The 20,584-nt window shown below is 33.7% G+C and overlaps 1 protein-coding gene across 1 annotated transcript; it reads right to left on the reverse strand.

Moving 5' to 3' along the window:
- Positions 1-10,621: 10,621 nt before the first annotated feature.
- On the reverse strand, positions 10,622-14,724 carry LOC147407881 (potassium transporter 5-like). Its single transcript, XM_086436651.1, has 5 exons — positions 14,459-14,724; positions 13,013-13,059; positions 12,730-12,897; positions 12,391-12,648; positions 10,622-11,493 (listed from the first exon to the last, which is right to left on the reverse strand). The coding sequence occupies exons 4-5, from the start codon at positions 12,641-12,643 to the stop codon at positions 10,952-10,954; spliced, it is 795 nt and encodes a 264-aa protein (XP_086292777.1). The 5' UTR covers positions 12,644-12,648; positions 12,730-12,897; positions 13,013-13,059; positions 14,459-14,724; the 3' UTR covers positions 10,622-10,951.
- Between the last annotated feature and the right edge of the window lie 5,860 nt (positions 14,725-20,584).

The following is a 20,584-nucleotide window of genomic DNA, read 5'->3' on the forward strand; positions in this document are numbered from 1 at the left end:
TTAGTGACCAGTTCTACTCTTTTGAAGATGTCGATGATTATCCATCAACAATTGATAACCCTGTCTCAATTGAAGTTCAAATTCAAACCAATGAGGTTACAATTCCAACCGAAGCAACGATGGAAGTCCAACTAGGTCAGCTTATTGTGCCCTTAGAAAAAAGAGAGAATGGTCAATTTTCAAATGAGATAACCCATGAGAGCCAACCAATGTTTCAAAGTCCTAATGAGCAAGGTGATTGTACAAATTTGGCTAAGCAAATTGATCCGCCATCAGAGGAGACTGTTATCCAAGAGGAATCAACAACCAATTCTAATTTGTTAGTCACACCAATTCCGACCATTATTGATTCAACTTCGTATCCCATCCAACCCATATTTCACAAAAGTGTGAAGACCCTTCATGTCTTACAGCTTCCATTCTCTTTGAGAATACGATGATTGAAACTTGTTTTGAAAAGGTGATGACACTAAGAACTGAGGACAAACGAGGGTTGTTGATCATTTTAAAAAATAATTTCCATGTCCTAACGATGGTAAAAATCTGTCTACCTATCAATTGGGGTGGGAAGTCGATCGTTGTGTCCGTCAAAATGAATGTTAGGAAAATTCCTAGATATCAGACCTTTTGATAGGTCCGGCTGAAGACGTTAAACTTAGCGCTGCTTGGGAGGCAACCCATGTGCTTTTATTTTAATAAGTAGTGTAGTTAGGAAATAAAATTTTTTCTTAAAAAAAAAAAAAAAAAAAAAAAAAAAAAACCTCTAACCTTAATCCCTTTCTCATTCTCTTCATCTTCAAGTCCACTATCAAACAAAATCAATGAGTGTCACTAGGACTGCAGCCTGATCACTAATTGTTGATTGAGTAGCAGAGATAGATATTAGCTTATATTGAGGAGAAAAAGGCACAGACTACTGAATGTTCGGATTAAGATAGGTTTAAATTTTAGATTAGGATGTTCTTAATTTCTTAATTAGGTTGTTTTTCTATTTTAGAAAGGATTTCTTTTATGCAAAAAAAAAAAAAAAAAAAAACTGCTTTGAAAATTATCATTGTTATAACTTTCATTCTTTTCATATTAGTTGTAACAAGACTTTGCACATTAATGCCTAATCCGTTTCAGGTGTGATCTAACCTTTTTATTTTTCCTTACTCTTGCATATTGAGGACAATATGTCATTTAGGTTTGGGGGTATTAGGTTAGTTCACAATTGCATTGCATTGGTAGTTTAGTTTCAGGTTTATTTCATTGCTAGTTTAATTTCATGTTAAAAAAAAAAAAAATTTAAAAAATATTCAACACTTTCGAAATATTTTCTTCAAAATCTTTGTATATATTTTTTACATATGAATTTCAAATCTCAGGCTCATGTTCTAACTTTTGATCAAAAGTTCTTTTTGGTTATTCCTCATTAAAAAATTATGAAAGAATTACTTTAGAATTTACTTCTGATTAAGTATTTGGAAAGATAGATTTTATGGAACAAAAGTTGACCCTCTTTTCTGACTAGAGTGTTAGGGAAAACCTAGTCTAGTGAACTATGACTTCTTTGTCCCTTGGTTGGCTTGTTAGAAGAAAACAGAACTGAAGTTAGTATTACTTGGACAGCAACCATAGGATTAGACTGGGTACCTTGAAAAGGGCTACCTGCTTTTTGTAAAAAGAATACCAGAAAATAGTGAAGTGTGATAAAATCTAAAAAAAAAAAGCAGAAAATACGAGAAAAATGTCAAAGATGGCTAGAATTGCAAAAATGAAAAAAGAGTCCAATGAGACCAAATAGTGCAGTAGGGTGAAAGCCGTCAATGGTAAAAACGTGAGTAAACTGGAATATCACAGATAAAGCCCCTTAGAGGTATTAAAGTGAATATCCACACCTCTCACAATCCCAGACAAGATGCTTAGTTTCGAGTTAGAACTTAGGTAGAACCGACCATTCTTAACAGTTAGGAGGTGAAATCTTGTTCCTAAAAAGATATTGCTTTTAAAAAAAAAAAAAATCAGAAAATCACACAAGCACTCAAGTTATCTTTCAAATTTTCTAAAAATGAGGAATAAAAACTTAGAACTTTGTTCAAACATAAATGACCTTTGACAGATTTATGAAATGTCGTTATGTTCACTTTAAATACTTTGATTTTGATTTTAATATTTTTGTAAAATGTTAGAATTTTGTGGGTATATTCTTTCACTGCAAACCCTCACGAGTCAAACTCGTCCACTAGGGGTAACCTAGGGGTTTAAGGGCTTACTGCATAAGCTAAATGCAGTCGGGAACCTCACGAAAGAGGAGTTGTTTAGATTTAAGTTTTTGCTCGAAACTAGCAAAATTGAGGTTTGGGGTGTGATAAGGTCCCAATAATATCATTTTGGGACCGTAATTTCATCGAGATTACCATCATATAAATACTAGTTCCCTTAAATAATAATAAATTTTATTAAATCCCAAATTAATGTGACTAACAATTTTTGTTACTAATTTCAGGTGAAAAGGGCACATTCGAAACCAACAAAAGAAATAACAATTACGGTTACAATACGCGGGCCGAAAGGAAGTTTCTAGAAAAATATCGATCGATTTGGGCGCCACGTCACTGCGCCGCGGCTAGCCAAGACCGCACCGTGGTCATTTCGAGAAATTTATCCTCGAGATTTTTACAGAAGCTTCTAGAAGCTTCGGTGGTTGTAACTGATTGGGTCATTTGAGTCGAATTATCCGTCAAATCACCCCGATTACCCGAATAAGAACATTATAAATTTGAGGGTTGATTTCAAAGAAGGGGTCCCCTCTTGGGTCCCTCTTAGGCTCTTTCTTTTATAATTTTCTTTAGTTTCTTCTTTTAATTCTCTGTAATTTTTCCTTTGGTGAGCTTTTGAGAGGAGTGAGAACATCAAGAGTAATCCATTAGCTTAATTGTAACTCTTTTGAGAGATCATCAAGGAAGGAATCAAGTTGCAACACTATTCTACATTCTCTTCTCCATCTATCATCTTCTTACTTTTATTATTGTTGCAATATGATCCTTGCGATGATCGGCTAGATCCTCTTTAGAGAGATCAAGGATGCCGGAGCAAGTTCATTCTACTCATGTTATTTCAATTCTATATTTCTATGTTTAATGTTAAATCTATGAATCTCTTCATGATAAGATCATCTAACTCATGCTTCTAATTCAAGCTTTGATGAGTATTACTTAGATAAGTTCAAGAACACTCATGCTCTGTGATGAATGGAAGCATAAGTCGGATAATCTTGCCTAAATCAGAGATCTTCATGGATACTTTTGGGTTCCAATCAATGGATACATCGAATCATCTTCCGATCCACGAGCAATGACTTGCTACGTGGATTGAGTCATATTTAGAATTAATTAGCATTTTTGATGACTTGCAATGGTAGGCTTGAACTCTCTAAACCCTTTCTCACTAGTTTCAATTTCTCTTTTCTATTGTTAATTTTCATTTTCTAATTTGCAACAAATCAATTCTGTTTTAAAATCAATTTGTTTCTAATTCTGTTTTTGTTTCTATCCGAATGAGATTTTGAATCCAAATTGTCCCTGTGGAACGAATTCGACTTGCCCAAAGTCTTAGTTCAAATCTTTATCTCTGCATCTCTATTGCAAGCTTTACAATCGACCAATTCCTGCATTAAAACTACTTTCTGACTGAACAATAACTGGAATTGATTTTGTTATGGATGATTCCTCCATCATTTTTTTTTTAATAAGTCCGTGCAATTAAATCACAAAAGCACAAGACGCTGTTATCTCTCTTCAAGGGCGTTGTACCTCCACTTTGAATCAGCTTCTGGTTTCACCTTAACCAAATCTGTAAAATGGTGAAGGCTGTTAAGGAAGGTAGGGTTCTGATGTTGGGCGACTTCGTCAATTGAGTGGATGACAAAGTCACGTTTGAACAGAGATGGGGCTGAACAGAGACACAGTTGTGGTGACTTTGTCGATCAAGTGGATGACAGAGTCACGGTTGAACAGAGATGGGGCTGAACAGAGATGGAGATGGGGCTGAACAGAGGCGGGGCTGAACAGAGACACGGCTGTGTTGTTCTACTGCGGTGAAGACGATGACAGTGATGGGATTTTCCCAGATCTGCAGCGATGAAGATCTAAGCTTTCTAGCTTTGTTTACAACTGGAGATTTGAAGGTAATTTCTATGAGTTTATGGATTTTGGGTTTGGTATTTTAAAAAAAGAAAATTTCTTTTCTTTCTTCAAGGATTTCAACGAAGAGGCTCTGATACCATCTTCAAAACTGATCAATCTTACTTATTCGTTTGTCACATTACAACCCATATTTAACCTATGATACAGCTGTACAATCACAGCCAATCATACCTAATAAGCACGCACAGCTCATATATAACTAAGAAAGGAAAGACAATCAAACTAAGAAAGGAAAGAATTATAAATCTTCTAAAATCTCAACACATTGGACCAACACCATAGGAACAAGATAAGAGCGCAACAAACTGGAAAATATTTTCTTAATCTAGACCAAGGTTGGGCTGGTAATATTACCTGGAACCAACTTGTACAAGGCATTGGCACCATCAAGATTGTGCTTACGGACATAAGAAGCTTGGCTGGTATAAGCCAAGATGATGGAGGGGAAGAGAAGGGTGCATGTGCTGAGCTGAATCAAGCGAACATTGAAGTGACCCAGATCAGCAAACAAGGCTTCCGAACCTGTTTTTATGGTGATCAATGTTTTCGACAAGAATTACATTATCATCAAAGAAATACAAAACAAAAAAAAAGTTGTAAAATAAAGATAAGTAGTTAGTTTATCTATACCTGTTAGGCAAAGGACTATGCCCCGAAATCCAAGCATCCTTCTTGTTCCTCTTAAAATAATGCACGATGTACATGAGATTAATGGCCTTAATTACACTAGGATCATGTCTCACAAAGTTGTAGAAACCAATCGTACTGATGAAGATGAACCCAATTGTGAGGATTGGAGCAAAGGAATAGCCTACTTTATCTGTACCAAACCTGTGAACTTGGAACAAAAGGATCAAGACCACCACTGATATCCTCATGATTGTTGTTTCGGTGAAGTAGCTGGTCGCTTGCCTGATACTGCCTAACACAAATAACACTACATCGAAGAAAAAAGATGCAATGTGAAGTGTGATGAAGATAAAATAGGTGCATTGTTGCTATGGTGCATCAAATCACATATCTTAATGACTTTTTATCTTAAGCTAATGTTAATTAGAATTTTTACTCAAAAATATAAATCAATGAAGACCATATTTTCCATATTCTCTCTGAGGCCCGAATACTTGAGTTATCAAAATAAAAGATAAACTTCAAAATGAGTTTGATCTACAATAATATAATTCACAAATAGACTCTGACCACCAATAAAAGCCCAATTAGAGAGTTTATATCATCCATCAATAAGTCAATTTATGTGATTAAGGGAAATATTGATTTTAAATCAGTTGTTCATCTTCAAAGGCTAATGCAATTGTGGGAGGATAATAGATAATATTAAAATATTAACAAGAGAAATATTACAAATATGCAGGCAATGAGATGAACTATATCTTTAAGATTTGGATTAACTATACTAGATTTGAGTTGATTGTATTTGCGTATGAAGGACTAGTTTGAGTCTGTCTAAACCCAACAGGCCTAATGTTATCATCATCAACAAAGTCCAATCTTGTCCAGATAACCAAATCATCTTTGCTCGTACTATCTCAATCTAGAATGTAAAAAACATTTCGGACTTTTCATTCATAATATATCAAAAATCATGGGCATACCTAGATCCCATGGAGGCAACCACCTCACTCTTAGCCATTAGATGTATAACCACCATTTTTACACGCACTTTCAACTAATTGCACTTCTCTACATCTTCTTCAGTACTTCTTGACGTTGTCGGAGCACATTCTGTCAGTCTCTCACCTTCTAGTGGTCCAAACTTGATCAAATCTTCCCTTATAAACTCTTTTAATCTCCCCACCAACATCTCCTCGAAAATACCTGCTCATTTCTCTCATCCTTATACCCATACCTCACGAAGCATCGAAAGATGGCTAATTGAGGCTCAACCTGTTGGAACAAGAACCTCTCCTTTGCTGGGAATTTGCTTATTGGAAGAGACTTTATGGAGATGAAAACAAGGACTGAGAGTAGCACTGGGACGATAGCGACATAGTGAGTGAAGATTGGGGAGATGTCAAGAACGAGTTCAGAATGGAGTAAAGCGAGACCGGGAAGACATCGAATATTTGGATCAGTGGTGATCTCTTTGACTTTCTCAATCACAACCTTGTTCTCAAGGTCATACATGTACTTCTTGCGGTACACATAGTGCCATGTGTACATAATTCCCACGATGATAAGGGCAAAGAGCAAGGGCATGTATCCACCATAGATAAACTTATAGAAGACTGAGCTCAAGAAGATTAGCTCAATTAGATAGATTGTTGCGATACAAGTGATAATCCAAAAAATACTGGTTTTCCAAGGAGGAGTGATCTCTAAAATTTTTAAAGGAAGGATTATCTTAAATATTCACCAAGGAGGAGTCATCTCTAAAATTAATGACGATTTGGATTTTTAAAAAGAGCTACTATTGACACCCAAAATATTACCACACCCCAATTACAGATTAAACACACTCTTCAAACGTTACTATGGCCTGGTTCAAATTATCAAAGAATTCACATTGCTTCCTAGTGTTCAAATTAAGTGTTTTTACATTTTTAGAGTTATGACAGTGAGAGTTGTGATCATGTGACTTAAGCTCAATCCATTTACTTGACATGACAGGCTTGAAATTTTGTATCTGAGCATAGCATAGCATATCTACCCTTCTCAAGAGGCTGTCACGTTAAGTAAATAGATTGAGTTGCCACGTGCCTAAGTTAGATAATCAATCGTTGTTTTTGTGCCACCAACGCCACTAAACAAAGATTCGCTCTTTAGAAACTTATGTGCGAAGCTGATGAATCAATGGCGTATAAGAGAGAAAATTTTAGTAATTTCCAATACACATGGCGTGATGCCATTGGTTCACAGCTTATCACACAAATGGGTTGAATCTTGGACTCTATTCAATAGTAATTGTAACGGAGAATCCTAATTTAGAAACTAATAATTATCCGTTGGAGAATGCAAATAACTGTTGGAGATTGTGGAGCAACGAAGAGCCAATTTAAAAACGCTCCCTCTATTTCCCAGTATCGTCTCCTCTCCCTCTCTCTCTAATGGAGGAGCGTTTCTGCGATCTGAAAGAGGCGAAGACATCCACAGCGGCGATGGTGCAAAGGTTGAGGTCTCATTGGAAATCTTAATCAAGCAAATACTGAAGTAAAACCTTAATCTTCCATCTTAAAATTTCGATCGTTCGTTGTCCATAAAAAACCCTAATCCGAAGGAGATGTCTTGAATTCTTCAATGGCGTTGGAGTTAAAGTGAAATCTCATTAAAACCCTAACCTTCATCTTCTCTCTAATTCTCTCCATTATTATTTTTTAACCCTAACCTATTTTTGATACAGCTCTCTATTTTACTAGATTTATTCGTAGTTGTTACGTTAGTGTGTTTTAATTGAATCACTTTTTTCACTGTAATCCGGAATAAAAATTTGGAGTGTAAGTTTTCGATCTCTGATTCTCTATTGCGTTTTTTTAATTCTGAAATAATGTAAAATTTCGTTTATCTGATTTGATTTAGTGATTCCTTGATTTTGTTATATGCAATTTGATTTGAATTCTAAAGAAATGGAGAAATTTCCTAATCAATGTCTGTGGTTTATTCTTCGATTTAGGGTTATTTTAGTTTGTTCTACTATCCATATTGGTTAGTTTGGATTTTTAGTTCCTCTTTTTCTTTTTCAGATGCAAGTATTTGTTAAAAATGGTGAAGTTTCCGATTCGAGATAGCTGGTTCATCAATGGAAAGTTCTCTTTGTCTGTATATTAATAAATGCCCCTAAGATATAAAACTAATGAGAATTCCCCTGACCTTGGTCTTTTCTTGTATATTAATAAAAATAATAATTATAGTTGACAACAAAAACCTTGATTTTTTCCTTCCAAAACAAATCATTTTCAATTTCTTAGATGATATCGATGAAGGTGGTGATTATGTTATGATCTCATCACCACCACCACCACCATCATATTATTATCATTCATCATCAATGTCATTGTGATCACGATCATGATTATTATCATCATAACCACTACCACCATCATCATAATTCACATCATCAAATAATATCATCATATCATAATCATTGTTAGGGTCATCATAATCATGGTTATTATCATCATATTCATTGTCATTGACATCATAATCATTAGATCATCATTATTATCACCATAACTATCATTGTTGTTTTCATTATTATCGTCATCTTAAAGGGTTGAAATTGAGTAAGTTTCATTAATATGACCAAGGTTAAGGAGTATGCCATCAATTTTTAAAAGTTGGATTATCTCAAATATTCACCAAAACATAGAGGGGTACATTTAAAATAATGATTATTTGGATTTTTAAATTATAAGAAAGGGTAATTTAGGTATTTTTTTTTAAAAATAAAAGAGAGATTTACCGGACACCTATAAATCAAGCTATCTTTAATGAGATTTTAAATGTTACTAAATGTCGTTGGCCCACATGGATTAACAAATTGGAAATCTAACCCCACAACCTTCTAGATTTTATGAAAAAACTTAGATTCAAAAGAAAAAAAATTCAAAGAAAAATCCTTTTTGAGCTTCATCGAAGAAGTTAAAAATGGGTGACTATCGAACTCCAAAATTAAAATTAAAATCAAATGGTGAAAATTAGTATTATTTTTTAAAATATTTTTTTTCAAAATCCTTAGAATTTTGTCATTTATAATCTTGTGGTACTCTAAGGTTTGTTGGGTAACAAACTTGGGGTCTGTTTGATAAGTGAGTTCACCGTGAGAGTTGAATATTCAAGTGTTCAACTTTTGAAAGTTGGCGGTGAATGTTAATTATAACTTTTGTGTTTGGTTACTTAAAAGAATTCACTTAGAATTATATAGAGCTCTAACTCCATTGGGAGATAGGAGGATTTTTTTTTTCTAAATCCAACTTCTTAATTGAGGTTGATGATATATTATTATCAATTTTTATTTTTAAAAATTTAATCAGTTAATTTTATTTTATTTATTAAGCATTGATTATTTTTCTCATAGTTAAAAAAAAAATAGTAATATAGGCTTTATCATCATCATCATCATCATTATTATTATTATTTCATTATTTTATTTTTATTATCTTTTCTTTTCTTATTAATGATAAAATAATAATACATGTTTTATTAATATTATTGTTATTCTTTTATTTTATCATTATTATAATGAAATAATAATATAAATTATTATTATTTAATTTTTAATTTATTATTATTTATGTTATTTTGACATTATAATAAAAATAAATAAAATTTATAATAATAAAAAAAAGGGATGAGAGCGAGAGTTGACAACTTTCACCTCTTAGGATGAAAATTGAAATGCTTCAATTTTAGGAAATTGGAGAGTTGACAACTCTCATGAGTTGAACTTTCTAAACATATAATATTTAGCAACTTGCGAGAGTTGTTAACTCTCATGTTCAACTTTCAATTGTTAAACACACCCTTCACAAAGTTAGGTTTGGTGGGTAGAAAACGTCATAAGGTTCTCTTGGAGTTACCAAAACTCCAAAGTAGGGGTGTCAATGGGTTGGTTCCACTTGAGTTCCTAAGGAACCTAGAATCATAACTACTATATTAAATTTAATTTTGGTTTCGGGTCCAATTCCAAAATTAATGGAATTGGAACCGAAACCACCAAGAAACATGAGTGTCCTTCAATTCCAGTCCTCAAGCATCGATTGAGAAAAAAATATATTTCAAATCAGTAAATTTTTTTTCCTTTCAAAAAATTAACATATTAACTACAAAATTATTAACTTTGTTATATTAAAGAGACAAGTTAATGGTTTTTTTTATCTTAATTAAAAGTAGTAAATTTTTAGAAGATATGGCTCATTTTAAGCTTCGATTGATAATTTATATGAAAAATTGAAGAATTTTACATAACATGCATTAATTTTGATATAAGATAATTACTTAAATCATCTATAGTACGAAAAAAATGATATGATAAATCGATTTCTGATGGATACACATTGGATAGAATCTAACGAGTCAAGTTCCTATCGGTTCGATTCCATTTTAGACCCTCCTCTAGTTGGTTCCACTAAAAAGGGAATCAGAACAGGATTTTTTCTATTCGAGTTCCAGTTCAGTTTTTGTTATATTCGCACCCATTGATGACACTCCTACTGTCTAGGGTAGTTAAAAAAAAATAAAAATGCAACAGTTCACTATGTGAAATTTTTTTTTTTTAAATAGATGGTCGAAGACTGTTGAATTTTGTGATGTAGAATACACCTTTAGACAGCTTCGAGCCATCAAATTAAGCGTTGAATTCACTGTTGAAAACTGACAAATGCACCGAAAAATAGTAACTATTTGCACCCCAACTTTTACGTATTACATCCCATTTCTTAAATTATTTACCACCCTAATTAAAGATTAAAACACACCTGAAAAAAAAAATTAGAGCTACTACTTGCACCCCAACTTTTACTTATTACATCTCATTTCTTAAATTATTTACCACTACCTAATTGATGATTAAAACACACCATCAAACATTACAAAACTTCAACAATGATCTACAATCAAGTCATTACTCAACATTACAAAGCATTAGAGCTGTTCTAAACCTTATTGAATTTTACAGCTCGTAAGTCATTCCCACCTTCAATGGACGCTTACGAGGAATGGTAACACTTCCTCACGTTGCCTTACGCACCTCTCTAGCATAGTTTACCATCACTCTCTTCCACAAACTAGATCCCTTGGAGGCAACCACCTCACCTCTCAGCCATTAGATGTATAACACCACCATTTTTACATGCACTTTCAACTAATTGCACTTCTCTCTCTACGTCTTCTTCACTTCTTGATGTTGTCGGACCACATTCTGTCAGTCTCTCACCTTCTAGTGGTCCAAACTTGATCAAATCTTCCCTTATAAACTCTTTTAATCTCCCCACCAACATCTCCTCGAAGGATACCTGCTCATTTCTCTCATCCTTATACCCATACCTCACGACACATCGAAAGATTGCTAATTGAGGCTCAACCCGTTGGAACAAGAACCTCCCCTTTGCTGGGACTTTGCGGTACACGTAGTGCCATGTGTACATAATTCCCACGATGATAAGGGCAAAGAGCAAGGGCATGTATCCACCATCAATAAACTTATAGAGGACTGAGCTCAAGAAGATTAGCTCAATTAGACAGATTGTTGCGACATAAGTGATAATCCAAAAAATACTGGTTTTCCATATCATGATCATCACAAGGATAAGTAATGCCGATGTGAGTGTCATAACAAACACCACAGCAATTCCTACAAACGAAAAAAAGAAAAAGAAAAAAGAGAGTGAGAGATTTTCTGAAAAACTGTAAACATGAAGAAAGAAAAAAAAAAAACTAATAAAATAGTAACAGAAGGGTCATGAAGCAGTAACACAAGATAAATAGACTGTCTGTACATGGTGGCTCTAAGGCATAGTTAACATTAGCTATATAATTTCAACATATTAAGATATAAAATTTAAATTCAATCAAATCCATTTTTGTTTTTGAGTACTACCTAATTAGGGCTTATTTTTAGTAAACAAGGACAAAAAAACTAATGCCTGATATACTGTGTCCTAGCTAGTAAATCTGAATAAATATTTTGAGGATTAAATATTTAAATTAATGGAAAGCAGTTGTATAAATAGAAATTAGAGGGGTCAGCAGTGAGGCCAAAACCATAAATTAGGCTCTAGCACAGAAACAATAGGTCCAATATTCACCTACAAATATAATAGTGCTATGGATATCCAGTTTCTTCTGAATTTGATAGTAGTCATTTTATGTTCTTATACATTATTACATTGCTCGTATGGCAAAATGTAACAGATACTGATGGCGAACCAAGGACTTCTGCTTAAATTCTAGGTCCACCCATTTGGCACCATGATTAGAAATTGCGGGGCCGAAACTGAAACCATAACATCGATACCCCTAATTTGAATGTTACTCCATTTGAGCTCATAAACTACTTTCCTCTAAATTTTTTAAGATCACACAAATCAATATTGACTAATATTGTATTGTATTTTACTTGATAATCTTTATGCTCACTAGGTTCATGTAAAAAAACATATATAGTCCCTATACTAATATTAAATCACAAAGAACATCAAGAAAGTTAAAGCTCAAAACTTCTAATGAAGTGGAATTTTAGGATACTAACCATAAGCATTGCCAAGCTGCAAGGTGTTCTTGAAACTGAGTGTTACCCCCATGCAACCCACCATAAGTAGGTAGTTGATCTCGGGTACATAGACTTGACCCTTGCATTTGGTTGATGTGTGCACAATTTTCACCCGTGGGAAACATCCCAGCGCAAGAGCCTGTTGGACACTGGAGAAGGCCGAAGCTGAGATCATAGACTGACTAGCGATGATTGCAGCCAGCACCGCCACCACAAACATAGGCCAATACATTGGGCCTACACCATAGGAACAAAATAAGAGTGTGATAAACTGGAATTTTTTCTTAATCTAGGCCAAGGTTGGACTGGTATTATTACCCGGAACTGACTTGTTGAAGGCATTGGCACCATCAAGATTGCGCTTACGGAGATAAGAAGCTTGGCCGGTATAAGCCAAGACGATGGAGGGGAAGCCAAGGGTGCATGTGCTGAGCTGAATCGAGCGAACACTGAAGTGACCCAGATCTGCAAACAAGGCTTTCGAACCTGTTTTTATTGTGATCAAGGCCATGTTTTCGATAAGAATTACATCATCATCAAAGAAATATGAAACAAAAAAAAAAAGTGGTAAAATAAAGATGGGTAGTTAGTTTATCTATACCTGTTAGGCAAAGGATTACGGTCTGTAACGAAATCCAAGCATCCTTCCTGTTCATCATGAAATAATGCACGATGTACATCGGATTAATGGCCTTAATTACACTACGATCATGTCTCACAAAGTTTTAGAAACCAGTTGTACCAATGAAGATGAACCAAATTGAGGGGATTGGAGCACAGGAATAGCCCACTTTATCTGTACCAAACCTCTGAACTTGGAACAGAAGTATCAAGATCACCACTGATACCTACATGATTGTTGTTTCGGTGAGGAAGCTGGTCGCTTCCCTGATACCACCTATCGCAGATAAAACTATATCAAAAAATGGGTGCATTAAAATAAAAGAATATAAAGAATATAGAGGACCTTCACAAGATCCAATAGCCAAGTGTAATCTAATAACGAAGTGTGGTGCTGTCATGGAACATCATTCATGTATTATTTAAGTTTAATTTGAGATAGTTGCACACAGCAATTTCCTCTTGCAGGGGAATGCCACGTGCTTCTTTTAGCAACTCATTCAGAAATAAGCATACGTGGATCAAGATTATTACCCGATTATTTGCGTTATCCCTCATTAAAGAGGGTTGTCACCTTAGCGAATCCAGATTAGGATCCGACATAGCACCCATTTAATGCCTCAGAACACTAATTAATTTGACTCCCAAGGTAAATAGACTTATTGACCCAAAATTCCACTACTCTTTCATCAACTCAGCCACAAATTTCTGGCTTTCCAAGGTGATCATTGAACGTTGGTCCTTGATCATCAGTACTTGATGCAGTCATGTACACAAACAGTGATTAATCAACAATGATTGACAATCTCAGTAAAAGATATGACTCAATCAAATATGATCGGACGATAGGAATCTAGACGAAAACCCCCAACATGAACTTGGCCAAAACACAACTGAACACTTACATCAAGGATGTCAAAATATCAAATTTGCTCCAACTAGTACCTTTCTCAAACAACATACCTACTAAATATTTTTGACCGTGCACGATGTAACTCAAGGGGGAAAAGCCAATGGATCCACTAATCACAAGGAAACTAAGATGCACAGTATATTCATGAATATCACAGCCAACATGTTTCAATTCTCGATCATGGAAACTAAAATTATAAATAATATATCAGGAAATTAAACTAGAATTTCATTTTTGTAAGCAGTCCAACATGTGTTATGTAAAAATTAGAAGAAGTTAAGGTCCAAATTCATGCAACAAAAAACATTAAAACACAATAAAAGGTTGAGGCAGAATTTTGATCCAACCCCAAGAACATAGCGGTTGAAGCAAAAATTAATAGAGATGATCATTAAAGTTCAATTTAGCATTTTACAAATAAAACAAATGAATAGCATGAGTAAGAAATGAATAGCATCAACAGAGGAACAAATGAATAGCATGATCATTAAAGTTCAATTGAGATAGACTTACAGATGAGATTTGGAGTGGTTTGATCGGTGGCACTGATAAGTGAGCTTTAGTCTTAGGTTTTTCGACTTGAGCTCTGATTTCTTCCTCGATTTGAGCTCTGAGAGATTAAAAATCCATTGACAAAGTGAGTTATCGATCCGAAATAGGAGATTGAGGGACGTGAGTGAGATTGAGAGATCGTCTAGGGATTTTTGAGTTGTTGATTGAAATGCGAGCTTCAGTTCTAAGCGATTTTTGAGTTGTCGATTGAAATGGAAGAAACTTCTTCAAACTCAAAAATCGGTAAAGATGACTGAGAAGGAAACTTCTTCGATTGAATGTGAGGTTTCGTTTCTTCCCAAAGGCCACATAAACGCAAATCTAACAGATTTTCTTTGGACCGAAGCCGTTTGTAGTTCAATCTGCTGGTTTCGTTTTCACTGAGATGGATGAGAATGACAATCGGTAAAGAAGGTGGAACGCTTTTTTTTTTTAATTTTTTTTGGGTTAAAAAAATTTTCGGTGGTTCGTTGGGCTTTAACTGTCGAATTTTTTTATTGGATTATTCGCAGGCGCAAATAATCGTGAGACTTGGGCGCCAAGGTTAATGCACCGTAATAATAGTGAATTTTAGTTTTTTTTTTTGAGATAGTGTTAATACTTAGTAGGATATTTATAGGGTTAGTTTCGGAAAATGTGGTGGGAGTGTGAGTGGTGGCTGGTGGGAGAGGTTAAGAGAGGGTGTGGTTGTAGTTAGTTGGAGAAGGAGAAAAATGTGATGGAAGAGTGTGAGCGGTGTGAGAGGTTAAGAGAGAGTGTGAGTGTGACTGTAGTTAGATGGAGAAGGAGAAAAATGTGATGGAAGGAGTGTGAATGGTGTATGAGGTGGCGGGAGTGAGTGGTGGGAGAGGTTAAGAGAGTGTGTGGTTGTAGTTAGTTGGAGAAGGAGAAAATTGTGATGGATGTAGGTATGGTATTTGGGAGAAGAAATTGGGGTGGATTTGTTAACGTGGGTGGAAGTGATTTTAAGAGGGATTACGTGTAGGGCTAGGATGAATGGTGTGAAATGGGGGAACAGTTGTGTTGGTGTTTATGTAAAGTTGAACTGTGTCGAGTCGATTTGGGCTTGATTGGATGTATTTAGGTGATTGATTAGTGAGTTAGTGAGTGAGTTGACTCGAGTCAAGTTGAGTTGACTTGATTTAAAGTCAATGTGGGCAATGAGAATTTTTAATTCTCTATCTCTATTTTATTTTTATCATTTCTAGTTCTTTCTCAATCTCTCAATTTCTTGATTCTTGGGCTCTTTGGGTGTGAATTGTTCTACATTCTGCATAGGATTAGTTATTTCAATGGGATCTTTCCTCCTGGTCGGAGGAGAAATTACAAAACGTCTAGCATTCCCTCCCGCTTGGCATCAATGCGATTTTTATTTGATTTGAGAGAAAAAAGAAAACTATGCCTTCGCCATATGGAATATGAATAAAAAAAATAATAAGTAATAATAGCACGGCACTTCGAGTTCGATATGAGCAAACCCCTATTGTTTTTTCATAACATGAGATTATGTATCGAGAGAGTAGTATGAGACAAAAGTATTTCCGATTTTATCTTATCTATCGGGGGTCCAGTTCAGCGTCACAAACTTTTTTGTTTTCATACTAGAAGTCTCTTTCAAATATTTATGTTATGAAAGGTTATTATAAGATCTGGTTTGACTTCTCCAATATTATTTTAAAAATATCAAACGCATTAGTGAAACAATAAAACTTTTCTGATGAGTCAAGGAAGTTTTTCTATTTCTTTTTATAAAAGTAACTAAATTTTAATATTTATTTTGTATATAAATACATGATCTTGTGATTGAGAATTAATTTTATTAATTTAATATTTACAAATAATTTGGGGACGACGGAATATGGAGGATATTGTTTTTATAAATATTTATTAAAGAAGTCCCATGGTTATGAATATGGACTATAGAGGACACAATTTATTGAACATTGTTGGAACAATTATTTTAATAAAATACTTGAAATACCCGTTGCATCACCTTATACTTTGAAAAAAACAATCTTCTGCAATTTGGTATCACCTTTCTCATTTTTTATCAAATGTCCCTCCACATTTTAGTATTTGAGATGCCCCCAAGATATAAAACTGATGAGAATTTCCCTGACTTTGGTCTTCTCTTATAGATTAATAAAAAAAAATTTAGAGATGACAACAGAAAGACCTTGATTTTTTCCTTTTCAAATTCTTAGATGATATTCATAATGGTAGTGATTATGTTATTATCCTCATCATCACCCACCATCATCATATCATTATCATTATCATTCATTGTCAATGTCATTGTGATCATGATCATCTTCATCATCCATCATCACATACATTGTGACCATCATATCATAATCATTCATTATCATTGTCAATGTCATAATAATCATGGTCATTATCATCACCACCACTACCAAAACCATCCTCCACCTCATCAACATGATCGTCGTATCATATTAATTGTCATCATAATCATTAGAACTAGATTATGATCATCATCATGATCACCACTTCTATTGTTGTTGTCTTCATAACCATCACTCTCTTTAAGGGTTGAAGATGATTAAGTTTCATTAATAAGACTACGGTTAAGGAGTATGCTATCAATTTTTAAAGGCAGAATTATCTTAAATATTCATCAGAATATGGAGGAATCATCTCTAAAATGAATGACGATTTTGATTTTTGTTTAAAGTTACCATTGACACCCAAAATGGTACCACACCCCAATTACAGATTAAACACACTCTTCAAACGTTACTATGGCTTGGTTCAAATTATCGAAGAATTCACAATGCTTCCAATTGTTCAAATTAAGTGTTTTTACATTTTAGAGTTCTAAAATTGAATTGAGTTGTGATCATTTGACTTAGGCATGTGGCATACTCAATCGACTTACTTGAAATGACAGGTTTGAAAATCATAGATAAAAACAAAACTGCATTTTTTTACAAGGACTTGTAATTTTGTATCTTGAGGAGAGCACATCTACCATCCTCGAGCCTGTCACTTTAGGTAAATAGATTGAGGTGCCACATGCCTAACTTAGATGATCAATCGTTGTTTTTGTGCCACCAACGCCATTAAACAAAGATTTGCTCTTTAGAAACTTATGTGCGAAGCTCATGAACTAATGGCGTAAAGAGGAGAAAATTTTCATAATTCTCGATACAGATGGCGTGATGCCATTGGTACACAGCTTAGCACACAAATGGGTTGAATCTTCGACTCTAGTCAATAGAAATAGTAAGGGAGAATCCTAATTTAGAAACTAATAATTATCAGTTGGAGAATGTAAATAACTGTTGAAGATTGTGGAGCAACAAAGAGTCAATTTAAAAGACGTTCCCTCTATTTCCCAGTCTCTCTCTCTCTCTCTCATGGAGATCTGAAAGGGGCGAAGACATCCACAGCGGCGATTGGGGCAAGGGGTGAGGTCTCATTGGAAATCTTAATCAAGCAAATGGCATAAAAAACCCTAATCCGAAGGAGATGTCTTGAATTCTTCAATGGCATTGGAGTTAAAGTGAAATCTCATTAAAACCCTAACCTTCATCTTCTCTCTAATTCTCTCCATTATTATTTTTTAAACCTAACCTATTTTTGATACAGCTCTCTATTTTACTAGATTTATTCGTAGTTGTTACGTTAGTGTGTTTTAATTGAATCACTTTTTACACTGTAATCCGGAATACAAATTTGGAGTGTAAGTTTTCGATCTCTGATTCTCTATTGCGTTTTTTTAATTCTGAAATAATGTAAAATTTCGTTTATCTGATTTGATTTAGTGATTCTTTGATTTTGTTTTATGCAATTTGATTTGAATTCTAAAGAAATGGAGAAATTTCCTAATCAAGGTCAGTGGTTTATTCTTCGATTTAGGGTTATTTTAGTTTGTTCTACGATCCATATTGGTTAGTTTGGATTTTTAGTTCCTCTTTGTCTTTTTCATATGCAAGTATTTGTTAAAAATGGCGAAGTTTCCGATTCCAGACAGCTGGTTCATCAATGGAATGTTCTCTTAGTCTGTTGTTCTTTCTGGTTCTCCTCATGGCTACTGCCACTTCACTGAACTGCCGAATTGAAATTAGAGATGCCCATAAGATATAAAACTAATAAGAATTCCCCTGACCTTGGTCTTATTGTATATTAATAAAAAAAAAAATTATAGTTGACAACAAAAACCTTAATTTTTTCCTTCCAAAACAAATCATTTTCAATTTCTTTGATGATATCGATTATGGTAGTGATTATGTTATGATCCTCATGACCACCGGCCACCACTATCATCATATCATTATCATTCATCATCAATGTTACTGTGATCACGATCCTGATTATTATCATCATAACCACCACAACCATCATCATCATCCACATCATCACATAATCATCATCATATCATAATTATTGTTAGGGTCACCATAATCATGGTTATTACATCATATTCATTGTCATTGACATCATAATCGTTAGATCATCGTCATTATCACCACTACTATCATTGTCGTCTACATTATCATAGTCATCTTGAAGGTTGAAATTGAGTAGGTTTCATTAATATGACCAAGGTTAAGGAGTATGCCATCGATTTTTAAAAGTTGGGTTATCTCAAATATTCACTAAAACACTGAGGGGTACATTTAAAATAATGATTATTTGGATTTTTAAATTATAAGAAAGGGTAATTTAGGTATTTTTTTTAAATAAAAGAGAGATTTACCGGACACCTATCTCTTATAATATTATCACAAAAACTCCCTTACTTATCAAGTTTGTTATTAAACAAACCATACTCTATGAATCAAGTTATCTTTAATGAGATTTTAAATGTTACTAAGTGTCGTTGGTACACGTGGATTATCAAATTGGAAATCGAACACCACAACCTTCTAGATTTTATGAAAAAATTTAGATTCAAAAGTAAAAAAATTCAAAGAAAAATCCTTTTTGAACTTCATCGAAGGAGTTAAAAATGGGTGGTTATTGAACTCCCAAAATGTAAAATTAAAATCCAATGGAGAATATTAAAATTAAAAAAAAAAAATTGCTTTTCTAAAATCCTTAGAATTTTTTCCTTCATAATCTCATGGTACTCCAAGGTTTGTTGGGTAACAAACTTGGGGTCTGTTTGATAAGTGAATTCACCGTAAGAGTTGGACATTCAAGTGTTCAACTTTTGAAAGTTGGCGGTGAATGTTAATTATAACCTTTGTGTTTGATTACTTAAAAGAATTCACTTTAGAGTTATATAGAGCTCTTACTCCATTGGGAGATAAGAGGAATTTTTTTTTTTTTCTAAATCCAACATCTTAATTGAGGTTGAAGATAAATTATTATTATTTTTTATTTTAAAAATTTTAATTAGTTAATTTTATTTATTAAGTATTAGTTATTTTTTTGATAATTAAAAAAATTAGTAATATAGATTTTATCATCATCATCATCATCATCATCAGCATCATCATCATCATTCTTATTTATTATTATTATTATTATTATTATTATTCATTATTTTATTTTTATTACCTTTTCTTTTCTTATTAATGATAAAATAATAATACATGTTTTATTAATATTATTATTAATAGTTATTGTTATTCTTTTATTTTATCTTTACTATAATAAAATAGTAATATAAATTATTATATTAATTTTTGATTTATTATTATTTATGTTTTTAACACTATCATAAAAATAAAAATTAAAAAAAAAAAAAAGGATGAAAGCGAAAGTTGACAACTTTCACCTCTTAGGATGAAAGTTGAAATGTTTCAATTTTAGGAAGTTGGAGAGTTGACAACTCTCATCAGTTGAGCTTTCTAAACATATAATCTTTAGCAACTTGCGAGAGTTGATAATTCTCATGTTCAACTTTCACTTGTTAAACACACCCATGACAAAGTTAGGTTTGGTGGGTAAAAAACTTCATAAGGTTCCCTTGGAGTTACCAGAACACCAAGGTAGGGGTATCAATGGGTTGGTTCCACTTCGGTTCCTAAGGAACTTAGAATCATAACCACTATATTAAATTTGATTCCGGTTTTAAGTCCAATTCCAAAATTAATGGAATTGGAACCGAAACTA

This window comes from Akebia trifoliata, chromosome 3 (genome assembly GCF_017979445.1).
Source record: "Akebia trifoliata isolate Shusen 1 chromosome 3, ASM1797944v1, whole genome shotgun sequence".
NCBI lineage: Eukaryota > Viridiplantae > Streptophyta > Magnoliopsida > Ranunculales > Lardizabalaceae > Akebia > Akebia trifoliata.

Coding starts and splice junctions, on each gene's coding strand:
- LOC147407881 (XM_086436651.1), bottom strand. CDS start 12,643: ATGTATTGGCCTATGTTTGTGGTGGCGGTGCTGGCTGCAATCATCGCT. Junction 11,494..12,390: donor GCAGCTTGGCAATGCTTATG/GTTAGTATCCTA, acceptor TTTCGTTTGTAG/GAATTGCTGTGGTGTTTGTT.